This window comes from Diabrotica undecimpunctata, chromosome 11 (assembly GCF_040954645.1).
Source record: "Diabrotica undecimpunctata isolate CICGRU chromosome 11, icDiaUnde3, whole genome shotgun sequence".
NCBI classification, from domain to species: Eukaryota; Metazoa; Arthropoda; class Insecta; order Coleoptera; family Chrysomelidae; genus Diabrotica; species Diabrotica undecimpunctata.
In genome coordinates, this window is record NC_092813.1 from 21,821,593 (window position 1) to 21,840,928 (window position 19,336).

A 19,336-nucleotide genomic window follows, 5' to 3' on the forward strand; every position below is an offset into this window, starting at 1 on the left:
TCGGATCAGATTTTTTCAAGACATCAAATTACATTTTCTTTTTGTCTTTCTTTATTTAGGCTATCCGCTACTGTTTTTTTTTCAGCGTTTCTTCTTAATCTACATTAATGTTATTATATTTACAATTCTTTCTGGAACGAGCTATAATTTTTCTCAAATAACCATTTTGTGTGGTTTAGTCGCCTTAAGGTTTAGCATGCTTTGTCAGATGCTCTTTAAAGTCCCTTTTAATATTAATATCGTTTGAGAAATTTTTCCCAGATACTTATATTTCGTTTTGATTTTCAATCTTCTTTTAATGTTAGTTTAAATGGTCCAGTAGTGTGTTCGTACAGTTCAGTTATAAGCAAAATTAGGTGTTGTTGTACACCTAATTCTTTTAGTATCAGTCATAAGTGTATCCATTTGAGTCTGTCGAACGCTTTACGATAATCTATAAAACAAATCCATAGTGGGATATTGAATTCCCTAGACTTTTATACTTTTTTTTTTGGACTATTATAATAATAGCTTTAAAATTAAATGTTTAGTGAAAATCTCTACGCGACTTTAATGCATTAAATATTTTAATTAAAAATCGACATATCTATTGAAATTAGGCAGTAAAAAAGTATGTTATTAAAGATTGATTTATAAATTATTGTAGTTTAAATTCAACTACGCTATAAAACAAACATTGCATGTCATAAACTGCAGTAATCCAAAAATTACAAAGATCTCCCTGTTGTTTGAGTTTTCTTTAATTATATTAATAGGGTAACAAGCATTATAATCCTACCGAAGGAGCTTCTACTTTCATAAACTGTTACACGATTACTCTATCCGATGTACGTACATTTATGAACTAAATGTTTTAGTGACAATGCCTTTTAATAAAAAATACTAATTAATAAAAATGGAAACTTAACTTTTCCACGTTTATAATAGACACTTTCTTATGTTTAAAAATATATTAAACAAGTAATATAAATTACCGCCTTGTTTATTAAAACTAAAAAGTAAAATAAAGTTATGTGTCGGTTAACAATTTATATTTAACTACATTAGCCAAATAATCCTGAAATTCCTCCATGACTAAATTGATGGATATTTAAATAAATTTCAAGTTCCAAAATGTACCAGCTGTAAAATTTGAAAATCTACTACTAATACAATTATTGGCAACATCTCAGGAGATTAGAAGTGTACGCAAAATGGTAAATACGGATCCCACAAATGATTTATCCTGTTGTGGAGTCCACTTAATCCTACATGTTGGTCGGAGTCTAAATAAAGCGCTACTTAGATAATACTATACACGGTGTATATTCTACTGGAGTTAGTATGATACCGTTTTAGAACGGAGCTCAGATTAACCGCTAGATGTATATATATATATATATATATATATATATATATATATATATATATATATATTATTAAAAAACACTCATTGCTCATTAAATCATTCACAAATAATACATCATCACAATATATATATATATATATATATATATATATATATATATATATATATATATATATATATATATATATATATATATATATATATATATATATAATAAAACGTGGTGGTACATTATACATAATCTAATGTATGGTTATATGTATATCTTTAATAGTACCCGATTCTATGTTACGGGTTTTATATAAATATTAAACACACAGACAGCAACTTGGATCCACATAACATTGAATTTCACCACCATCGTGTTTGTAGCCATATTAAAAATTATTTTATATCAACCCCAACCCCTTTTTCGAAAGTTGCGCCTCTACCGTCAGCTGGTATGGATAAGGTGTGGTGTGAAATTTGTGATAAAATTACAGGTATACCTGTATTTATCAATATATAAATAATAAACATTGGTCCTCTTACTAGGTGACAAAATATATACCTACCTACAACTGATGTCATTGTAGAAATATTCACAACAATGATATTTAATTTCTAAGCCAAGGATTATATCCCAATCCTACCAGAATTTTCAAGTCAAAAAGATATTTCCTAGTATAGAGGTACCGTCATTTCGGAAGGCATCTAATTTGCATATTATGAGGCATGTCGAAATTGTATAAGAACCGCCTTTGAAGTTGGTGATTGGTTACTGAAATTTTAACTAAACGACAGTGTTGCGCACTATTTAGTAGGTACAGCTAAAACATATTATACTGAATAAAGGCGATGATCAGTAAGATATTTGATGGGACAAAAATAATAATACCTTCGTAATACGTTTTTCCGGAACAAACAAACTATTTTTATTGTACAAAAGAATTATTAAGTTCTGAATATAGATAAGTTTAACAAAATGGATTTTTAAAATAGCAATTAATTGTCAAGCGTATTTTCCAAAATATTAAATACCAATACAATACCAAAATATTAAAGAGTGAGGAAAATTATATGCTAATGAACGGTCCCAATTACATGTACCTAAACTTCTACCTGATTTAATTCTGTTCTTGAAAGCGTTTTAGTGATATAATAAAGTCATGTAAACATAAATATTCCTGTCTTTGGGAAATGCCTAATTTCATAGACCTACCCGATTTAAGACGTTTCTTGTAAATATATATTAGCGATATAATAAAGACTACCGTCAATATTGCTGTCCTTCTAAAATATATGCACATCTAAATTTGTAAATGAAAACTTATAAAAGATATAAAATTAACTCTATATACATATCATTTAAAAATTCATATACCTAATGTGAATGTTTCAAAGAAGAACGACAAAATCTAATTTAATTTTCTTCTTCCGAAGAACACTCGATGACTTCGGATGTTAAATAAATGTCTTCTATTTTAATTGCATGATGACATCGTTTTCTCCACTCATCTGGGGTTATTTCGGAAACTCGTTTTTCCAACAGGTGCCTCACATCTTCCAATTTGAAAGATATGTTATTTTGTCCGATATTATTTTTAATGTCTATCGGATTTAAATCCGGATGGTATGGAAGTAACCGTAAAGGAGTGTGACCATATTCACGCAAAAGTTCATCGAATTCATACCTTTTGAAACGATTTTGATGGTACTTAATCAACGCATAATATTCGGGTTTAAAACTTTGAGGGTTAAATGTTATATTGTTTTTAATCAGCCAATCAATCATATTTATCATTTTTTTGGAATTACTATTAGGCGCAGGATTCACTTGTACCGAATGGTATGAGGTATTATCGCAAACAACTATTGAGTTAGCGGGTAAATTTGGAATTAGTTTTATCTTTAGCCATTTGCGGTAATTCGTGGCATTCATTTCTAAGTGGTAGTCACCGGATTTACTACAAATATTAAAAGCGCGTTTGGAATAAATCCCATTTCACCACCAGCATGCACTATTATTAAACGTTGACCCTTCGAAATGTTCATCAGTAACCCTTTACTAGAATTATAATTCCAAGTTTTCGACAAAGTATCTCCACTGTGTATATATTATGTCTCATGGAGGTAAACAATGGGTCTGTTTTCATTTCTATAATGTTTGATAAGTCTTAAGTATTTGATTCTCCAAGACCTTATTCCCGTCTGTTCAACCAACAATTTTCTGTTGTCCTGTGCTCTCCTCCTACGAAAATTCATATTTCGAAGAATTCTTCGCAGCGAGGCTTCTGATACTTTAATGTCCAAATATATCTCAATTTTGTTCTTCAATTTATTAGCAGTAACAATTCTCTGTTTTATGAAAATCGTGCATTATACGCCGAATATCTGTAATTTGATATTCTGGTAAATCTGTCACAGGTGACTTTCGTAAAGGTCTCTTTGAAGAAAATTCAACTTTGTTTTTATTATCTAGAGACTGTTTGCTCTCTTGTAGTATTCTGGATACTGTCCGTACAAAAATGCCTATACCGACGTAAATATAATCAGCGTATAAGTAAAATGTAAGATGCAGTAAGAGAAGATCTGGAGAAAATGGGAGTGAGACAATGGGAAATAGTGGCACAGGACCGACAAACATGAAAGGCAATAGTAAACGCGGCAAATACTCACGAAGAGTTGCAACGCCATTGATAATGATGATGATGACGTAAATAATAATTCAAAATAATTGGTATGTTGCAGTAATAATTTTTCAAATTTTAAACAGACAACATAAAGAAACAAAAAAGTACATTGAAAAGTAACTCAAAACGATAGTAGAAAATAAAAAAAATAAATAAGAGCTTTCTACGAAAACAAGAGCCTATGAACTCTTTCTCCACATATGAAAAATGATGACGATCTATTACTAAATAAACTAACTAGGGGAATAATGACAATTTGGCAAAATTATTTTACAGTAAATGTGGTTATTATTTTACAAAAAATTATGTTAAATAAAAATCAAAATACAAAAGAGAAGCGAAGGTAGGCAAAATGGGGAACAAGAGCAGAGTATAAAAGGTTGACAAATAAGTACCATTGAGAACTAAAAGTAAAAAGTGTTGAAACATTGAATTTGAATATCAAAAATTAATACTAAATGCATTGAAACTCCTTACCTGTTGCTTCAGCAGTCTTATTTTTTACCATTAGCAGAGTGTCCATTTTACTTTTCATATTTTTAAAATAATTATACACATTAAATCTTATTTGACGACCCTGCTCTTTAATAACACTACGTTTTTTTCCGCCCATTTTCAGCAAGATTGTTTGAAAATAAAATTATCTAATATTTAACACACACACAACTTGTTCTCAAATGCACTGCTGCGCCACTGAGTATTGAAATGATTTACTGTTAAGGCGTGGATTAGGTAGAAATTTCAAATTTTGACCTCTGCCCAGTGCGATAATATGCAAATTAGATGCCTTCCGAAATAACGGGACCTCTACCGATTTGCAAGCAATTTTTGAGGATTGCTAACATAGACCCTTTCAATATCTAACCATTACATCGATATATATGGCTGTTTATCGCTCCAAATACCTGCTATTTGTGATGGAGTTCCCATAGGTATTTACATTAATTGATAAGAATTCATCCATAAGTTACAAAAACTGGTTAAAAAGATTTACTGATCTCGACAAGAGGTGGGGCGCTTCACACAGGCGTGGCCTACTACTCATGCATGCGCAGGAAAAAAGTACCCCAAGTGAGGTGTTTTCTACTGTAGAAAAGACCTCACTTTTGCCTACCTTTTTCCTGCGCATGCTTGAGTTGTAGGCCACGCCTGTGTGAAGCGCTCTGCTTCTTGTCGAGATGGGTAAATCTTTTGTATTTAATATTCTTCTTTTACTAACATGCTATGATGAAGTTGCTTGAACATATTATATGTATCACAAATAAGAGATGTAAAAACATTAACATGTGTAATACAAAAGGCATAGACGTAAAATTGCTTAACATAGTATTGAAATAAAAATGTTTAAATTGTATAGATAAATCGTGCGGTTAATAATCAAAAGTTTTTCTTTGTAAGATGATAACCACTTTCACATACTTCACCAAAAGGAGTATGAATTTAATTAAAAAAATTTAAACCCAAATTGATGAAAATGTAAATGAAAATAAACCATCATGTCAAGATGTACCCAAGATCAAACAGTTTAAATTCTCATATTTATTTATTTATTTATACACCAAAGCATCCAACAGCCGAAGCCAGTTACTGGATGAAAAAAGTTTTCATTCAAATTACAATATTAAATATTTACATCGTATACATATGACATTCAATTTTTAAGCTTAAGCATAAGACAATGCCCTAAAAGATAAAAAACTCTTGTGCATGCTTTTCGAACTAAGTTACTAACACAAAAAAAAATTAATTAAACTTTACAAAACAAAACAATAAAAACAATGGAAAAAAAAAATTTCGAAAATACATTAATTTGTAGTAAACTTAAAGGATGTTAAAAATTAGTGCTCAATCTGTTAGGCTAAAATAATTCGACTTTCCTTATGTCGCATACCTAGAGACTTAGTATTTATTTTTTATACTAGCTGGTTTTTATCAATTTTTTTACTTGTGTATCGAACTTCTCTGTAGTTTCCAAAATAAAGTGTGAAAAGTTATGTGTAAAAGGTTTCATTGTTTTAGTCTAAAGAATGTATCAATTACTTTGTTACAACCTATTTCCACAAATATGACTAAATGACTAAATTGTTAAAATAAATTGAAAAAAAAAAACAAAATATCAAAATTATATATTTCCTTCACTTTCAGAATCCGAGCTATCTCCAGGATTTATTATGATGGGTTGAATATCAATATCAACTATATTTTGCTCTCGGACACACCACTTTTGAATAATTTCATGAGTATGTCTTACACATTTTTCCCAAATGTCTCCATTATATTGATTAAATGCCTCTTTCCACATATTTCTAACAGATATTTCTAATCAGAATAGCCGTCCCTACCAATATGCTTATTGTAACATGACATGAAATTTGTCCAAATTAATTGAATAGCATTGAATTCGCAATGATAAGGAGTTAGTCTCAACACTTCATGACCATGCTCTCTTAGTAACTCATCAATAACATACACATTTTCTTTTTTATTCATTTTTGCAACTTGTAATAATTCAGGTTTTGTAAATTTTGGGTCAAATTGGATGTTATTTGTTGTCAGCCAGGTAACAATTTCATCTTTCTTTGAAGCAGTGGTATGTTGCTTTTCTAAAAGAATACTATGATATGGAGCATTATCCGTTACAATCAACGATGGTTCTTCTAAATTGGGAATAACTTATGTCCTTATCCACTTAGTAAAAATGTCGTTGTTTATTTCTCCATGGTAATCAATATGTTAGAATTAGAACAAAACAATAAACTTGCTTCAGAAACAAATCTTTTAGAAGAACCACCGTGAACAATTATTCTGAAACGTTTATCATCAAAACCGTCTGATTTACGTACACTTTTGCTACTATGGTTTGTTTTTTAACCAGGAGGAGTAATTCAAATTTACCGCGCAGTAATGCTTGTTTATAATTGGTCTAACCGCAGGCAAGTTTACTTCACTAAATTATGACATTTGGACACTAATGACATTCATGAAATTAAAATTTTTTTTTTCTATTTTCAAAAAGCCGCATCAACCATAAAAGGTTATTAGCGGAAGTTTATTACAATATATATGGTAGTGTACATATTGGGTACACGTAAACTCATCACCAATTACCATAAATACCCTCGTACATAGTACAAACTCATCACCGCCATAAAAGTAGGGTTTTCAAAATGGACCCTAAGAGATTGGTAAACTGATCACTGGCCTACCTGCACCCCGGATCAGGTATAGACCATAAAATTCCAGCAAACGGTTAGTTTTTGGTAATTTCACAGAATAATCCAAATCCAGATGTCTTAAATGCAACTGCAATTTATTGGTTTTTATTTGGGAATTCCACAAAATTCTATTAATGCGGACAAAAAATGATGGTGATGGTTATCAATAATTTCAAATTTCAATTGCGAAAGACTCTAAAAAAATCGAATTGCCTTTTGTGGACTTGTGCGACGAAAGGGTGTAAGGCTAAATGTCATACAACTGGTGAGTAGAAATTCTATACCGTTTTGGTTTAGTTGTTTCGCACTGTTTTTCGCGAATCATCCTGATTAAACAGAAAAAAATCAGCGTAATTAAGTTCTTTAAGTTAACTGCATAAGATGTTTCTTGCAGGCAAGGCATAATATTACTTTGTTGCTGTAGATTACCTTTTCTGATATTACATTTTGAGATTTCTAATTAAATTGTTAAAGTCACATTGTTATATTTATATAATATATATATATATATATATATATATATATATATATATATATATACAGGGTATCCAATTAAGTCGGCACCATATGTGAAACCTTTTTGTTTTTTGTTTTATGAATTTTGTTACATATAATAATTATGTTACATAAAAAGTTTTGAATGATCTAAAACCTAGAATACAATGATCAGATATTGAATTTTTTTTAGTTGTATACGCGGTTTATCAAAAAAAAAATGAATTGTGGATATTCTCAAGTCTTAATAAAGTTCATGTTGTTTAACGAACCGCGTAAATGACTGAAGAATACTAATATCTGATTCTGAAATTAATTGAAATGATTGAAATTCTATATCATTCAGAACTAGAGAATAAATTTTTTTTCATCAAACTTAATATAAAAAAATTTCCATAAGGTACCGACTTAATTGGACTCCTAATATAAGTATATATACTGAAAAAGCGATAAACGCCTGTAGTCAACGCTGATCAGTTAGACTACAAAACACAGCTACATATTTGGGTGTGCAGCCGAAGATAGGACAAAGAAGTACTCTTTTTAGTGTACCAAGCTTTCGCAAATCTTTATTTGCATCATCAGGGTGCTACAATAAACAAAATTAGTACAAATTACAGAATAAAAATTATTTTGTATCTCACACTAATTGAGGTTAGTTGTCATGATGTTTATAAAATGAAATGAACAACTCATTGACTCCTACAAATAATGGCGAAAACTAACCAAAAAATGTAAAAAAATTGCTTTTAAAAGCACTCTAATTGTGGGATCTTTGTACAAGTCATTAAAAAATAAAGTACAGGAAACTGTACTTAAGCATTTTGATGCATTCTGTCACAATAAATGCATTGCTGATTACTTTAAATTTAAAAATTTCCGCCAATGATGCCATAAAATGTAAAGCTTTGCACGTGTAAAAAATTAAGTTTCCTTCGACTTCAATGCACTAATAGCACACTCAAGTTTTTAGCTTTTCCTATTTTTCAGATATTTTATATTTACTAACTGTCCAAAATCGTTTATTATTTTCAAGATAGTCAAATAGCGCCAAAACGGTAAGACATAGACCGAATGTATGCTTAACAAATTATCTCGAAAATTCAATGAGAAATATAAAAATGCAATGAAAATCAAATAACGAAGGTGGGACTACTTCCGATATAAACAAAAATACGACATATTAACAAATATTTTCATTTTAAAGTTCACTATCGAAATCCTATGTAACTAAATTTTTAGATCTCAAAACCATTTAGAGTGGCAAATACGTATAATAGGCCACACCGTGAGACATATTAATATCTCAGTTAAATTTTAAAGCTACTTGCTTAAAATAATTTCTAAATTTATTAAATTATCACATAAACGAGAAGTATAACAGGTAAGAGGCAATCTTTCGCATTAGAAACCAGGCAAAAATCCCGGTGATGAGTTTACCTATCTACGGTGATGAGTTTACCAATCTCCAAAGGATGCCGGTGATCAGTTTACTATATCTCCGAGGGTCTAATAATTTTATGGGGGGCTATATAGTGATGAGTTCGTACACGTCCTACATATTATAAGGTTAGGTAACATAAAAATTTATCAACTAAAAGAAAAATTACATTTTATGAAATAGGTTAATGTCCTTAAGATATTTGATCGTATTGGTTAAGTTACAGTCTAATATATTTTTAAGTTGACCTGGTTCTTCAGAAATGTTGTTGGTGCTTCGTTCATATGAGTAAAGCGGACAGTCTGTAAGTATGGGTTGGACTGTTTTTTGGCATCTACAGTATGAGCGTTCTGATGGTAGCTGCTTCGTTAATAAGTGTTGATGGGTTAATGTTGTATGACCAATTCTTAGGTGATTTATAACCACCTGTTCTCTTCTTTTTTCTGGAAGTTGGAGCCGGCCACCGATAGAGGGTTTAATTACTTTAAAATTTGAGTTATTTGAATCCCAGCATCGCTGCCAAACTTCTGTACAGTATTGTTTGATATTAAGGTAGATATCTGTGACTTGAATTTGTTTGACAATATCGATGCTTTCATTTGAGGTGGCTTTAACCGCTAAGGCGTCAACCTTTTCATTACCTGAAATACCTATATGTGATGGTATCCAGAGGAAGTGAATGTTTACATTTTTGTTTTGTAAGTAATGAAGCATAGATTTTATTTTTTGGATGATTTTACGTGTTGGATAGACTTGTTTGATGCTTTGGAGTACAGATAATGACAGAAGATTAGTATCTGTATATTTTTGACAAAATTCAAGTGCTTTTAAAATTGCAATAGCTTCACCAGTAAATACGCTGCAAAAAGTAGGTATTCGTGTAGCATATTCGATATCATCTGTTGAAAAGGCTGCAGCACAGCCATTTTTGGTTTTTGATGCGTCAGTGAAAATCTTAACATAATTGTCATATTTTGATAGAATTTCTTTATATAATGTACGAACGAGGGTAAGATTTGTGGTATTCTTTGGGTAAGTTACTAGAGATGTATTAATAGTAGGAGTATTAATTGTCCAGGGGGGTTCAGTTGGATATGTAGACAGCGAGTATGTCAACAAATTGGTATTATATCCACAATTCATTACAAGTTCTTTAAAGGTTAAATATCTTGATTGTCTGTTACTTTTGTGAGTGGTGTTATTTGTATGTAGGAGTAGGTATTAGGGTTGTTAATATTGCTATATAGTTTAGCAGCATATCTTAGTGTGGTATATTGTCTTCTTATAAACAAAGGTGGTCCATTTAGTGCAGATTGAAGACTTGCCACCGGTCTAGTACGGAAGGCACCCAGCACGTCTCAAAGATGCACTTTGGATAACGTCTAAGACTTTAAGATGTTTTTTACTAGCAGTAGAATAGCACATTGCACCGTAATCTAATTTACTACGGATGAGTGATTTATATAAATATAGCAGAGTAACTGTATCAGCACCCCAATTTCTGTTAGAAAGTATTTTAAGGAGGTTTATTTTTGGCTAACAGGATAAGGCTAATTTTTTAATAAAGTCTGTCCATTTGAAATGACTGTCGATCACAATCCTAGAAAGTCTGTTGAATCTACTTGTTTTATGTTAATATCATTTAGAAGTAGGGTAGGTTTGCTATTGGTTTTATTTTTACTAAATATAATAAAATAGGTCTTTTCACTTGAAAACGTAAAATCACTTTTGTGGGACCATATTTCCAGTTTGTGAAGAAATGCCTGAAGGATTTTTGTCGCGAGAGAGATATTACAACTTCTAGTGTAAACTATTAGATCGTCAGCATACAAATTTGCTTTTAATGGTTACTCTATTTCTTGTGCAATATTATTGTTACGGCACTGTGCCTTCGGCCGTCATCGATTGCGCTACTCTCGACGCATTTGACAAAGGCAGATGAGAGTCTACTGTCAGCCATAGAAAGAACAGCATATCGGAGTGAATTGTTTACATTTAAATTAATATAAATTGAGTTTAATCGAGGAGTTTTAGTTACAATAGTCAACCCAATCCAAACAAATAAAAAAGGTTGTATTTACACAACATAAAATGGTCCTTCGAGCCGGATATTACCAGTAAGTAAACAGTTTACTGCAAGCTCCGGCATTTTCAAGTCAAAGGCAAAATACATCAATGGCTGGCATTTCTTAGCCTCCTACAGGGGACGTCACAGCGACAACATTTGGAACATAATTAACACGACACTTCTGCACCACCACAGAGGCTAGCAACCGGTATTTATTACAAAAATCTCACAGCAGTGAATTTATGGTTTATTATGGTTTGAAAACAGCTGATGACTTTGGAACAAATTAAAGTATTTTTGGGTGCTTCAAATTCGAGGTATATTACTATTTTATAAGGCAAATACAGGGTGAGTGTTCATTTCATTATATAATTCCTATTTCTACCTATTGTTGGATTTATATTTGAGCAATCACATTGGTTGGATTTGAATTTATTTTTATTTCTGCTTTTTATTATTACTGTTAATCATAATGGATGCTTTAATTAAAAGGCGAGGTATTTTAAAAGGTCAATTAACGATTTTCGAATGTTTTATAAACAATTTAACGGAAAGTACAGTATCACAATTACCTACTAGAGTTTCAAAATGCAAAGATTTATGGAATCAATTTGACAATATTCAAACTGAAATTGAGGATACAGATGATACATCACAGCAGTCCAAAGAAAGGCAGGATTTTGAGGAACGGTATTATATAGCTATGGGGAAGGTTGAAGAGTTACAAAATGCTTCAGTAAGCGGTAGTCATATTAATCAAAATCAAAGCATTTCTAGATCGGATAAAAATGTTAAACTACCTCCTTTAGAAATACCATACTTCCACGGAAATTATGAGTCTTGGACAGAATTTTATGATATTTTCACATCGGTTATTCACAATAATAATACATTAAGTAATGCAGAAAAGTTTCATTATTTAAAAAGGGCTTTAAAACATAAAGCAGCGGATACTATACAAAGTTTAAAGGCAACCGACAGTAATTATTTGTTAGCTTTGGATCTTTTAAAAGATAGGTTTGAAAATCCAAAATTAATTATTAAAGGTCATATAGATTCGATCATAAAACTTCCACAGTTAGTAAAAGAGTCGGGTACTCAATTACGAACATTTTTAGATTCAATCAGAAAGGATATTAGGGCATTAAGTTCTTTAGGTCAACCAATAGAATCATGGGATGTAATTTTATTGGTAATCTTAGAAAGTAAATTAGATATCGCAACAAAACGGGAATGGCAGAAACATGGACCAAAGGCTAACTTCTCAACACTTGCTAATTTTTTAGACTTTATCGAAGAAAAATGTCAATATCTGGAAGAAGGAATTGAGGTTAACAAGGCAACTATTCACAAATCATGGGAAACAAAAGGACGATCGGATAGGCAGCCCACAACTAGTAGGGCATTCATAGAAACAAATGGAAAGGCATGTCATATCTGCGGCAGTTATCATTCTCTATATCAATGTCAGAAATTTAAGGAGCTTTCTTTACAACTGAGAAGAGATGAAGTAAGAAAAACAAATGTGTGTTGGAATTGTCTAAGGATTGGACATAGGGTACAAAATTGCACATCGGGGGGATGCAGATCTTGCGGAAAGAGGCATCACACTTTACTTCACTCGGATATTAATAATAAAGTGGAAAATACTCAGATACACAATCAGACAGGTCAAAATACACGCACCATTCAAGGTACTAGCACACACAGGTTACACATGGGAGGTTCTGGCATACAAAACAATACCGGCACACAAAACCAGAAGGCATTTACGTCACAAGCAATACACGGGCAGAATTCTTATGGACAGGCAGTTAATCAGTCAAGTTCAGATCAAGGTTTTCAGCTTGATGATACAACACTGGGACTAGATACAACTCCAACTGATAACCAAACTATAGGGCAAGGATTTCAACTAGATTCCTTTAAATCAACTCAAATGGTAGAAGAGGTACAAGAACAGGTTTTACTTTCAACAGCCATTATTCACATGGTTGATAACATTGGAAACATGCATAAATGTAGGGCATTGCTAGACTCGGGGTCTCAATCTAACTTCATTACACGCAGCCTAGCAGAGAAGCTGCAACTAACAGGTCAAAAAATAAATATACCAGTTGTTGGGATAGGTCAAGGTATTACAAATATTAAAAGATCAGTGAAGGCTACAATACATTCAAGATTTGAAGGTGGGTATAAATGCAACACAAGTTTTTTGGTTATTGACAAGATTTCGGATTACATTCCACATTCTAGAATTTCATTAAATCAGTTTAATTTTCCTCACAATATAAACTTAGCTGATGAAGGTTTCAATACACCGGGACAAGTTGACGTTCTATTAGGCGCGGGTATTTTTTGGAATTTACTATGTGTAGGGCAAGTGGTACTTGGCAAGAATCAGCCACTTATGCAAAAAACTAAACTCGGCTGGATCATATCCGGTAGAATATTTCCAGACAAAAAACAATACAATAAGCAATATTTTCTAGTTAATTGTCATTTTACTTCTGAGGTTACTTTGGAAAATAAAATTGAAAAATTTTGGGATATAGAGGAGATTCCACAGAAGAGGTTTTTATCCAAGGAAGATAAGTTCTGTGAAGAAACTTTTCAAAACACAACTTTTAGGAATAAGAATGGATCATTTACAGTCACCTTACCTGAAAGGTCGACAGTCATGCCATTAGGTAAATCATTCAGCATGGCACTTAGAAGATTTCATACATTGGAACGAAAATTAGCAAGAGATAGTGAATTACGGAGACAATATGAAGTTTTTATAGAAAAATATATTCAACTAGGGCATATGTCTCAAATTGGGAGCATTGATAACATGCATACTTTAAATAATTCAGACAAGGTATATTACCTACCTCATCATGCGGTGGTAAAACAAGGTTCAGCAACAACAAAATGCAGGGTGGTTTTTGATGGTAGTGCAACTACAGACACCGGCATTTCTCTTAACGAATCACTAATGGTGGGTCCAAAGTTGCAACACAATTTGTTTAACATATTACTTCGATTCAGAAGGCATAATATAGTAATAGGAGCTGATATAGCCAAAATGTATAGATGTATTTGGGTTAACGAGGAGCAGAGAGATTTACAACGGATACTTTGGAGGCAAAACGTAGAAGAAGAGATTAAGGTTTATAAACTTAACACACTTACATATGGAACGGCACCTGCTGCTTACTTAGCAATCAGATGTTTACAGCAGCTGGCACATGATAACAAAGACAGTTTCCCTAAGGCAGCGCAAGTTATACTTTCAGATTTCTATGTTGATGACTTGCTAACGGGAGTAGATACTGTAGAGGAGGCAAGAATATTAAAGGAACATATTAGCAATATTCTAGAAGGCGCAGAATTTTGCTTACGGAAATGGATCTCTAACCGGGGAGAGGTTTTGGAAATGGATGATTCAGTTAAAAGAGGAATTGAGCACTATTTGTTAGAAGGCAATAACAATAAGACATTGGGAATTTACTGGGATGCACAGGAAGACAAACTTCACTATTCAATAAACACTACAATACATGCTACTAAAATAACTAAGCGGTCGGTGTTATCTATGATAGCGCAAGTTTTTGATCCTCTAGGACTTATGGGACCAGTTGTACTAAAGTCTAAACTCATTATGCAATCTTTATGGAAACTCAAAATACATTGGGATGAGTCACTACCACTAGATTTACATACAGCATGGGTAAATTATAAAAGAAATTTCGATATCATTCAAAACATTCACATCAATAGGCAAGTAATTTGTTCAAATCCACAGCGTATAGAACTACATTGCTTTACTGACGCTTCAGAGGCTGCATATGGGGCAGCAGTTTATCTTCGTTCAACGGATAAGTCAGGTAATCATCACGTAGGCTTATTGTGTGCAAAGTCAAGAGTGGCTCCTCTTAAGGTACTTTCATTGCCACGACTTGAACTGTGTGGTGCTTTGTTAGGCACCAGATTAGTAGGTGAAGTTATATCAGCATTGGGTATTGAATTTGATAGGATATACATGTGGACTGATTCAACTATAGTCTTATCGTGGATAGCTCAGGACTCCTTCAATTATAAAACTTTTGTATCAAATCGTATATCAGAAATACAAGAGGCTTCTAAAACCTGGACATGGCGGCCCGTTGAAACTAAGAGCAATCCAGCGGATATTATCTCAAGAGGCGTAAATGCGGATCAACTCATTTCTTATGAGTCTTGGTGGATCGGACCATCGTGGCTAAAAATGGAAGAGGAATCTTGGCCCAAAGCGGTCAAACTTGACGATGTCTTACCAGAAAGAAGGGTCAAGCGTCAAATATTTGTGGCTAACAAAGATGTGGACATCTTTGACAGGTATTCTAACTTAAATAAATTGGAACGGGTAGTAGCATATTGTAGGAGATTTGTTTCAAATTGTAGGATATCTAAGGAAAATAGGGTGGCTGGTTGTTTAAGCATAGCAGAAAGAGAAGTGGCACTTGTTTGGCTAATAAAGGAAATGCAAGCGCAGTCTTTTCCGTCTGACATTGAGGCATTGAAATCAGGTCAAGATTTGCCAAAGCGTAGTGAGCTTTTAAGTTTAGCACCTTTTATTGATGACAAGGGATTATTGAGACTTTCAGGTAGGCTGAAACATTCAGACTTAAGTTTTAATCAAAAACATCCTATTATACTTCCTAGGAATCACAAACTGACTGAATTGATCATTATGCAAGAGCATAAAAGGAATCTACACGCTAGCCCACAACTATTGTTGGCTACTCTTCGATTAACTTACTGGCCCATCGCCGGAAGACGCACGGTACGAAAATTTTTACATAATTGTGTTATTTGTTTTAAGGTTAAACCTACAGCACAAAAATACATCATGGGTCAACTCCCGAACCATAGGATAACACCTAGCCGTCCATTTCTTAACTGTGGTGTGGATTATGCAGGACCTTTTGAAACCAAGACCAGTAATCTTCGCGGAAGTAGGGTTCAAAAATCATATCTATGTGTATTTATATGTCTTGCTACCAAAGCTGTTCATCTTGAAATTGTTAGTAATTTGAGCACTGAGGCATTTTTAAACTGTTTCAAAAGATTTGTGTCACGCAGGGGTTTATGTAAAAATATTTATTCAGACAATGCTACTAATTTTGTGGGTGCTCACAGGGAGCTCAGGGAGTTATTTAGTCTAATTCACAATCCTAGCTGCTCAACAGCATATTTGGAATATTTTTCGCAAAATCAAATTAATTGGCACTTTATACCTCCAGTATCACCACATTTCGGGGGGTTATGGGAAGCTGCAGTTAAAACTGCTAAGTATCATTTAAGGCGTGTTTTGATGAACAATCGTTTCACTTTAGAGGAGTTTTCAACAGTGATCGCTCAAATTGAATCCTGCATGAATTCCCGTCCTCTCACACCCTTAACTAATGACCCCAATGACCTTGACATACTCACTCCTGGCCATTTTTTGATTGGAGGTCCTCTAAACGCTATACCTCCAACTCATTTTGGTGATATCAATGAAAACAGACTCAGCAGATTTCAACATCTTACCAGGATCACTCAGCATTTCTGGACCAGGTGGTCCAAGGAATATCTTGGCAATCAACAGAGTAGAACCAAATGGCAGACTCCTACTAGCGGTTTGAAACCAGGTATAATGGTTATCATCAAAGAAGACTCTACTCCTCCACTAAAATGGGATGAGGCAAGAGTGACTGAAGTTCATCCTGGACTGGACGGTGTAGTTCGTGTAGTTACTGTGAAAACTGCTCGTGGCATTTTTAAACGACCTGTGTCTAAACTATGCGTACTACCGATAGAAAATGAATAGACATTCTATTTGTTTAGTTTTCTTTAATATTATTTACTTTCACATTGTACTTTATTAATTCGTATGTAATCTTTACTTAATTATCACTTTACTTTATTCTTTATTTTACTATGTTCTATTATAAGTATTGTATATCATTGAAAGACAGTTCTTTCAAGGCGGGCGGCATGTTACGGCACTGTGCCTTCGGCCGTCATCGATTGCGCTACTCTCGACGCATTTGACAAAGGCAGATGAGAGTCTACTGTCAGCCATAGAAAGAACAGCATATCGGAGTGAATTGTTTACATTTAAATTAATATAAATTGAGTTTAATCGAGGAGTTTTAGTTACAATAGTCAACCCAATCCAAACAAATAAAAAAGGTTGTATTTACACAACAATTATTAATAGCTAAAAAGAAAAGTGTAGGGCTTAGAGTGGAACCTTGTGGAATTCCATTTTTTAAGTGCTCAGTCTTTGAATTGATGCCATTAACACGAACTTCGAAGTTTATGAGTAACAGAACGAAATGTTCTGTTACTCATAAAATTTTTAACACAGGCTAGAAAGTTTCCTTGTATGCCGCAGCTAACCATTATTTTCAGAATGCGATGTCGCCATGCAGTATCAAAGGCTTTTTTTATATCGAAAAATATGGAAATAACTTGTTGATTGTTTCTAAACGATTCACATATATCATTTACGAAAGATATTAGATTGTCATTTGTCGATCTTTCCTTTCTAAATCCATTTTGGATCTAGGTCAGTAGCTGGCTTTTCTCTAGAAACCAAACTAATCTATTATTTAAGATTTTTTCAAGTAATTTACAAATATTATTCGTAAGAGAAATTGGTCGGTAAGAAGAGGGGTCAGTTTCTATTTGATATTGTTTTAAAATGGGGATGATTATAAATTGACACCAGATTATAGGAAAGGTTTTTTTAATGAAAATCTAATTAAATATATCTAGAAGGATTAGTTTACCTGAGAGTGGGAGGTTTTTTATAAAAATAATTGGAATATCATCAGGGCCTGGAAAAGTATTTTTTGATTTTTGCAAAGCCTCTTCAAACTCTTGGTATATAATAGGCAAATTTAATTGATCATTATTGTCTATTATTCTGATATTGTCTTTTTCATTCTCACATTTAAAATTTAAAAATTCAGGGTTAAAATTTGTATTGCTAGAATTTGTTTTATATACATTTGCCAGTGTATTACAGATTTCTTGTTTAGATGTTATTAAATTATTACCATTAAGCAAGGTACTAATTTGAGTTGGATTATGTTCTCCGTTTAGTGTGCGTACCTTGTTCCATATAACTGATCATCAGATATTTAGTTTTACCTCTCAAACTTTTAAAATTAAGAAGATTCTCAGAAGTTTTATGTTTTTTTAGAATATTTAATGCATTCTTGCTAGCTTTCATAGCAGCAGCTATCTCTTGGTTCCACCATGGAACCAGTTTTCTATTACATAATTTGGTTTTTCCTATGGATATATTAGCAGTTTTTATAATGATATCATTAAAATATTGTATGTTAAAATAGTATCTATATTTTCTTCTGGAGTATAGTCCAAGATGTAATTTCTTACAAGATGTTGATATAGTTCCCAATCGGCGGAATCTACTTTCCATTTTTGATAGATAGGGGTGTTTGGTGTGCCGGTTATAGTGGTTTGCAATATTGTAGGATAATGATCACTATTATAAAGATAATCTAGACTATTCCAAACGAAGGAGGTTGATAATAAGGGCTCACATAGAGATATATCTATGGCGGTGGAAGTACCATTCTGAGAACTGAAATATGTAGGCTTACCAGTATTCATGAGTATTAAATTTTGGGCATCTATAATATCCATGAGCAATCGACCATTTTTATCTGTTTTGTTGCTACCCCACGCGATATTGTGACAATTTATATCACCTACTATTAATTTGGGATTAGAAATTTGGTTAATTAGATACTGGAGATCTTTTAGTGTGGTTTCATTAGGATGAGGTATATAAATATTGCAAATATTGATGTTTTTGCAGTTGATATTGTATGACACTGATACAGTTACAGCTTCTAGATTAGTATGTAGCTTAATTTGTTTGGTCTGAATGTGATTTTTTACAAAAATACCAACACCTCCACTAGCATATGTTGCGTCTCGATTTTTAAGGAAATGGGAATAATTTTTTATATTCAAGTTATTAGTTTTATGGTGGGTTTCCTGTAAACATATTATAAGAGGAGAAAGATCGTTTATAAGTAGATTAACGGA

General features: G+C 32.6%; 2 protein-coding genes across 2 annotated transcripts; one reads left to right on the forward strand and one right to left on the reverse strand.

Moving 5' to 3' along the window:
• Positions 1-2,750: 2,750 nt before the first annotated feature.
• Positions 2,751-3,269, reverse strand: LOC140452757 (uncharacterized). The gene has a single exon (XM_072547083.1). The coding sequence runs from the start codon at positions 3,267-3,269 to the stop codon at positions 2,751-2,753; it is 519 nt and encodes a 172-aa protein (XP_072403184.1).
• Positions 3,270-11,711: 8,442 nt separating this feature from the next.
• LOC140452758 (uncharacterized) lies at positions 11,712-17,078 on the forward strand. The gene has a single exon (XM_072547084.1). The coding sequence runs from the start codon at positions 11,712-11,714 to the stop codon at positions 17,076-17,078; it is 5,367 nt and encodes a 1,788-aa protein (XP_072403185.1).
• Positions 17,079-19,336: the final 2,258 nt, after the last annotated feature.

What these genes read in the sequence shown, in the direction of transcription:
- LOC140452758 (XM_072547084.1), top strand. Translation starts at nt 11,712, where the DNA reads ATGGATGCTTTAATTAAAAGGCGAGGTATTTTAAAAGGTCAATTAACG.
- LOC140452757 (XM_072547083.1), bottom strand. Translation starts at nt 3,269, where the DNA reads ATGAATGCCACGAATTACCGCAAATGGCTAAAGATAAAACTAATTCCA.